Genomic DNA, 7,161 nt, shown 5'->3' with positions numbered 1-7,161 from the left:
TATCAAAATAACAAATTAATATTGAACTGGAAGTTTAAAACAATATAATATATTTGATTGTTTGGTAAAAAAGTGTTTAACAATACCAATAGCTAGTGTTTAATATTTAATACTAGATCATTATGACAATCATTCAATGGAAATTAAAAGCGTTATATTTTATCTTTTCATAGTTCTCCATCAATGATTTGGGTTTCATAATAATTAACTCATTGGCCGAATGAATCCTATTTTAATTTTAAACCAAAACAATTAGAGGGAAATGGCGAAAATCTATCCTCATAGGGGCTTGTATGTAGGGATGGCAATGGGGGCGGGGGCTAATGGGGAGGGGGTTGGGGCGAATTTTTTTCCCCCCGCTTAGAAACGGGGCGGGGGAGTGTACCCCCGCCCCGCCACCCGCTTTAAAAAAATAAATATATAAAATATATATGTATATAATTGTATATATAATATATAATTTAATTAGTTACAAACTTATGATAATGATATTATTAGTTATATGTATTATATAATGTCTATTAGTATATATAATATAATTGATATTATTAATTATACTAATAATTATATATGTGTACTAATACAAATTATTAATTGGTTATACTAAATTTACTAATACATTTATACTAAATTCCTAATTACACTTAATACAATAACATTTTTTTCTTAAAAAAAGCACAAGTACAATAATGAATTAGTGATTGTATTTGTGTCAAAAGTGAAAACTTGACTACTTTAGTTATATTTATTTCATCATGTTGGATTGTATTCAAATAATTTTTATTTGATTGTTTTTATAAGTTTCAATTGTAAAATTACAATGAATAATAATTTGATGATGTGTTGATATTTTAGTACTTGATTATTTGCTAAAATTTAACCATAATAAAATTATATAAAAAAATTTTATTAGCCCTGCGGGGAAGCGGGACGGGGCGGGGGACGGGGGATGGGGCGGGAGAGGGGGGAGTTTGTAGGCAGCGGGGCGGGGGATGGGGGAGGGGTCCCATTCCAAAACAATTCTGCACAAGATAATACCATTGATTGTCAATTTTCTCAAATCCCCATTTGCCAGATGATAGAATTTTGACGCATCAGCAGCGAAGAGGGAAAAGGAAATTACCAAACGATGCCATAAGCGCCACGGCCAAACGATGCATAACCAAATTCTGCACACTGGCAGCTTTGATTAGGCTTCTAGAATTTCCTCGATCCTTCAATTATGTTTTTCTAATTTTATTTTTCTGCATTGACTTGCTATTGCATTATTCGAGTCTAGTTGTACCTGGCTTAAACTTGCCTGTGATGTGAATTCTATTGACGCCCGTCTCTCTAACCCAGCAGAAAGAAATTTTACTGCTTCAATAAAAGCGAAAAATCCCATCTTGAATATTGGAAGATGATGGCTTGGCGCATCTAGAAGCGTGCCAGAGTCGTGAGGAACCACATAACACGGTTTTCAGACAAGAGCGCTTCGTCGGCAAACGCCTTCTTGCCATCTGCTGCACACTACGAACTCCGTCTCCCAAACCCCCGCCGCCTCCTCCTCTTCTGAACTTTGAAGAATTCATTCTGAACTTTGAAGAATTCATAAAAAAGAAACAACTATAAATTCAAGCCCCCCTTGTCAAGAGTTATTACTAATTCTGTTGGTTTCCTTCTAGTATTCAAACAAATGAACTCCATTTTTAACAACCATTCAACAACTACTCAAAATGGTAAACTTACAAGAAAAATGTTTACAAATTTTCCACTCCCTTTGTCACATTGGAAGTGTTAAGGTTGTGTTTGGATTGCATTTTCCATCATTTTTCATGAAAAAATTACTGTAGCGATTTGATATATGTGAGGGAAAAAGGTAATAGGGAAATGTGATCACGGAAAACGATAATATTTTCCGACGGAAACAAGCAATCCAAACAAGACCTTATACTTTCCCTTTTTGACTGTCCAAAAGTGTTTGTCATGTTTGACATTTCTAATTACTTTATTATACTCTGAAATTTTTCTTATATCCTTCATTAATGATACATAAAGACAAATATGATGGGATTGCTGTCAACTTTTTTTTTTTTTTTTTTACCAGCACATGATTAAGGGTAAAAATCGAACAAAAGCAAAAACTATTTGATAGATTGTACCATGCATAAAAAGCATATATGCTCAAACATGATTAAATATATGGGACGAAGAGAGTATAAATTTATACTCACAGTGAAAATGTCACTTTGCAAACTAAAACTCATGTTTGATGCAGGCACAAAGCTCCGGTTGAAGCCAAATTGGTCAACAACTTGGAACCATATCTACAACCATTTGTAGTTTCAGCCAAGCTCAATTACTAGTAATATTTTAAACAAGTTCAAAGGTTATTCTTGAGTTAGATTTGATTATTCCTGGTTATATGATTTCAGCCAAGCTCAAATGGTTCAAGTCTTTCGTATAGTCGAGCTGTACTGCTCTAGGAAATCTGATCTTTCTTATATGTAAGTTGCAAGTTTGTCTCTTATTATTGAGTCCGACTACAAATTAAGCTGAAAAATGAACATGATATTCTTTTCATTAGTTGACAAACGAATCTCGAATAAGCTCAATATGAATTAGCTCCTTGAAAAATTCTATAATCCGTCTAGAGAATCATTCCTTTCATTTTCATTTCTCAATTTTTATTATAACCTGGGAGTCAAAAAGCACTTTCAAAAATGAATTAATGTTCGAATGGATGACACCAAAAGGGTCCCCAGTTTTTTTAGGGCCCTAAGAGACCACAGATGTCATTATCAAAAAAAAGAAAAGAAAAAGAAAAAGAGGCCATGGATGTAATAGAAAAAAGAAAGAAGGAAAACCTGTTCGAATTTCAAAGTGCAGAACCGGACAAGCCCGAAAGGTTGAAAAGATGCTAATTGGCAATTGCTAAGGCCAGACAATGTGAAAATGGCCCCCACGGCCCCCTTTTCCCGACTCAAATCCCTCGAAAGCACGCTCTTTTCCCTCCCTCGCTTTCCCACTCTCTTTCTTTTTTCTTTTTACTTTTTAATTAGCTTAGCTCTGCCCACTTAGACTTAGTTCAGTGTTCAGTGTTCACGAAAAGAAAGCTCAGAGGAGCGAGCGTTACAGCTTAGAACTTGCAACAAACAAGTTACAACCACTAGTATTTCCTCCGAATCCAATTCCCAGAATCAAATCGAAAAAGGGAATGGAAAATGACAAGGAAAACGAAAACAACAAAACCATCGTACAGTTAAAAGGCATCCCAACTCACGGCGGAAAATATGTCCAGTACAGTGTGCTGGGAAACCTCTTTGAGGTCACCTCCAAGTACATTCCCCCTATTCAACCCGTTGGCCGTGGCGCTTATGGCATCGTTTGGTAATTTCCTTTTCCCTCTTCGCTGCTGATGCGTCAAAATTCTATCATCTGGCAAATGGGGATTTGAGAAAATTGACAATCAATGGTATTATCTTGTCCCTGAAACTCCCGATTTTTGTGTTGTGATTGCAGTTGCGCAACTAATTCTGAGACAAAGGAAGAAGTCGCAATCAAGAAAATTGGGAATGCATTTGATAATAGGATTGATGCCAAACGGACCCTTCGCGAGATCAAGCTTCTTACCCATATGGATCATGAAAATGTACTTTTCAAACTGGATTTCTTTGCTTATTTGAAGTGATATAAATAATCAGTGGTCATTTTGATTCAATTTATCTTGTTTGATTTGGTATCAATGGGTTATTTATGGCATTAAGCTTCCTTCTCGTTGATAATTCTTTGATCTATTGTCTGGCTATAGGAGGAACCTATAAGTTGTTTTAGCTGATTCTTCTTTCTGCAGATTATCAAGATTAAGGATATAATAAGGCCTCCGGAGAAGGAAAAGTTCAATGAGGTTTACATTGTTTATGAGTTAATGGATACTGATCTGCATCAGATAATATGTTCTCCCCAAGCACTCACAGAGGATCACTGCCAAGTGAGTTTGGTCACATTGTAATTATTTGTGTTTATTTGATTCTGTCATGCGACTAAGTGGCTATAAGGAAGATTTCGTTTTTATCTACCTCTCTTACGCGGTCCTCCTTGTTCTTTACTAGGATTCCCACCATGATATTGACTTTCTGAGGTACTGGTATGCGATGATATTCGTTCTGATATATGATGGAATTCCTTCTGGTATATAAATGACATAGTTCAGGCCGTGTTTGTATTATTTATCCCTCTGATGGTTGTCATCTTTGCGTTATTGCTCCTTGTACTTGAAAAACAATTTCTGCAGTAGTTGGCCTTCATGTGTCCGATGCTCCCCTTTTACTGTGGTTTTGGTGAATGCTGAATCTTAAACTATCTTTGTCTTGATTTTGGCAGTATTTTCTATATCAGTTATTAAGGGGACTGAAGTACATACACTCTGCCAATGTTCTGCATCGAGATCTAAAACCCAGTAATTTGCTTCTGAATGCCAATTGTGACCTCAAAATTTGTGACTTTGGCCTTGCAAGAACCACCACAGAAACGGACTATATGACCGAGTACGTTGTAACTCGGTGGTATCGCGCTCCTGAGCTACTGTTGAATTGTTCAGAATATACTACGGCAATTGATATTTGGTCAGTTGGCTGCATTTTGCTGGAGATTTTTAAAAGGGAACCTATCTTTCCAGGTAGAGACTACGCTCAGCAACTGGGGCTTATAGTGGAGGTACATTTTCTTCATTCTTCAATTTTTTGGGACCTTAAACTAGGGTTCCTATTATGGTGTTTAATTTAGTATGATTTTTACATGACTCTAGAATTGCTAACAAAGTGACTTGTAATTTTGCTTAATCTTTGTACTAATGCGTTGGTGGGAAGGGCAGCTATTGGGGTCCCCAGATGATGAAGATCTTGGATTCCTGCGGAGTGAGAATGCGAGGAAGTATGTGAAGAAGCTTCCCATCTTTCCAAAGAAACCTTTCTCCCACAAATTTCCAGACGTGTCCCCTGTTGCTATTGATCTTGCAGAGAGAATGCTGGTATTTGATCCATCTAAACGCATAACTGGTACACCTCCTGGTACTTGACGATTGTTACGATGCTTTCACATATTATTACGACTAAGTAAACTAGCTATTGGTACTTCTCTTAGCATTACTGTTTCTGTTTGATGAAGTTGAGGGAGCATTGAATCATCCGTTTCTATCAAGTCTACATGAGATAAATGAGGAGCCTACATGTCCATCCCCTTTCATCTTCGACTTTGAACAGACGTCATTGAGTGAGGAAGAGATAAGCGAGCTCATCTGGACGGAGTCTGCAAAGTTCAACCCGGATAAAACGGAGTCCTAGAAGACAGAAGCCGTTTAGGCATTGGTCTGTTGGCTTCCTTCACAAAATTTTCATGGATTTGCGAGTTTTGGTTGGCAGGTTAGGCAATATGCAGTGGATTGAAAGGCAGTTTACATAAATCAAGAGTTATACAGAGTTCAAACTGAATACTCAATACCTTGTATGTATGTATGAAGCCGGTTGTGATGTGAAATCTTTTGCCTTTTAACTTTTACTTGTGTTGTAATCTGCGCTGTTTGTATATGTACAAAGCAAATGGTGGTGATGTCTGTCATTGGGGAACCAATGCTCTTACGCTTGTACCCAAGAGTTCTCCCCGTAAACCATCCATTTTTGTTGGAACACAAAATACTGCTGTAGAATAATTAAGAAGTGCCAATACCTGTTTCAAGTTGTGTTAACTCCCCTCGCCCTCACCTTAATGGCAAAAATATAGAACAACAATTAAGTGGATTTCGAATATCATCTACTATGTATGAAGAAGGCAAGGAGAAACAAGCAATGAGAAGCAGAAATTTCCAGATGATAACAAAGCACCGCAGGTCAAATCTAGTGGGGAGTGAGTCTTGGCATTATAAACTAATCCTTGGCCAATTCGTCATGCCACTATGATAGCAAAGACAAAATCAAGGTGCAATTTTATAGTATGAATTTAGATGCTTATATCCCCAACTGAATATATTATAGTTGAGATGGTTGAACAGTCAAATTCTTAGTGATACATCCCTGTTTTGCAAGTGAATGTTTTGGATATTTGTCTAAACTTTTATTGTAGTTTACTGTAAAAGTTGTAAAATTTTTTTTAAAGTGTGTAAATTTTTGAATATTTTAAAGTGTATCGTTAAAAATTTTGAAATTTTTTTTGAAACTATTGTAACTAAAATTATTAAAAAACTTATAGCAGATAAACTTGGCCAAAAACTTGATTACCTTTTTTTTTTTTTTTTTTGTCGACACAGGGATATCTTGGAATCACCCAAACTAATCCCCTACGGCTGAACAGAACCCACCCCTTAGGATGCCCAAGGCGTTAATTCAGGGAGAGTCGAACCGTGGTCGATGCTATAAAAACAAACGACACGACCAGGTGAGTTGCACCCCGATGGCAAAAAACTTGATTATCAAACAAGGCCATTTTTCATCTTCTTTAAGAAATGGGATAATTGCAGAAACCTCCCTTGAAATTTCTGACACTTGCACTGACCTCCCCTGTGGTTTGAAAAATTGCACTAACCTCCCTGAACTTACTAATTTTTGCAAATTTAGTCCAAAACGATTAAAATATTGTTTAAGGGAGTGAAATTAGAATTTTGTACTAGATTTGCCTTTTGTACTATATGTCCAATGAATGACAAAGTACTACAAATCAATTAATAATTAATAAACTTTAAGGGGGCGTAGTTTATGGGCAAATACGCATTACCCATTTAAAGTACCAACTCTTTATGGATATTTTACTTTCAAACATTTAATTTATGATAAATATATCAATGTTTGTAAGTAAAATTCAAAAAGTGTTATAGTAATATTCTTACAAAAAGGAAATTGGTAGGTTATCTATTTAATATAAATTAAATATTTTTAAAAAATAAATGGCCCATAAAATATTAATTCTTTATGACTTTCATCCATTAGTTAAGTAAAGTATTGACTCTTTATGGGCATTTTATTCTGAATCATTTAATTTATGTTAAATACATAAATATTTGTAACTAAAATTGAAAAAAGTGTTACATTAATAGTTTTACGAAAGGGAAACTGATTGGTTTTATATTTAACAAAAATTAATACTCTCAAATATTTCTACGACTCAAATATTTAATTTTTATTAAATACAAAA

The 7,161-nt window shown here is 35.4% G+C and overlaps 1 protein-coding gene across 2 annotated transcripts; it reads left to right on the top strand.

The window, feature by feature from the left end:
• Positions 1–3,096: 3,096 nt before the first annotated feature.
• On the top strand, positions 3,097–5,700 carry LOC113778448 (mitogen-activated protein kinase homolog NTF6-like). Of its 2 annotated transcripts, none has more exons than XM_027323873.1 (6): positions 3,097–3,369; positions 3,502–3,631; positions 3,833–3,970; positions 4,363–4,695; positions 4,853–5,036; positions 5,146–5,700. In XM_027323873.1, the coding sequence occupies exons 1-6, from the start codon at positions 3,197–3,199 to the stop codon at positions 5,319–5,321; spliced, it is 1,134 nt and encodes a 377-aa protein (XP_027179674.1). In that variant the 5' UTR covers positions 3,097–3,196; the 3' UTR covers positions 5,322–5,700. The 2 variants fall into 2 exon arrangements, with proteins under 2 accessions (XP_027179674.1, XP_027179665.1); XM_027323864.1 differs by having other exon boundaries at positions 4,853–5,048.
• Positions 5,701–7,161: the final 1,461 nt, after the last annotated feature.

This window comes from Coffea eugenioides, chromosome 1 (assembly GCF_003713205.1).
Source record: "Coffea eugenioides isolate CCC68of chromosome 1, Ceug_1.0, whole genome shotgun sequence".
NCBI lineage: Eukaryota > Viridiplantae > Streptophyta > Magnoliopsida > Gentianales > Rubiaceae > Coffea > Coffea eugenioides.
This window is presented reverse-complemented; position numbering and strand designations above follow the sequence as displayed.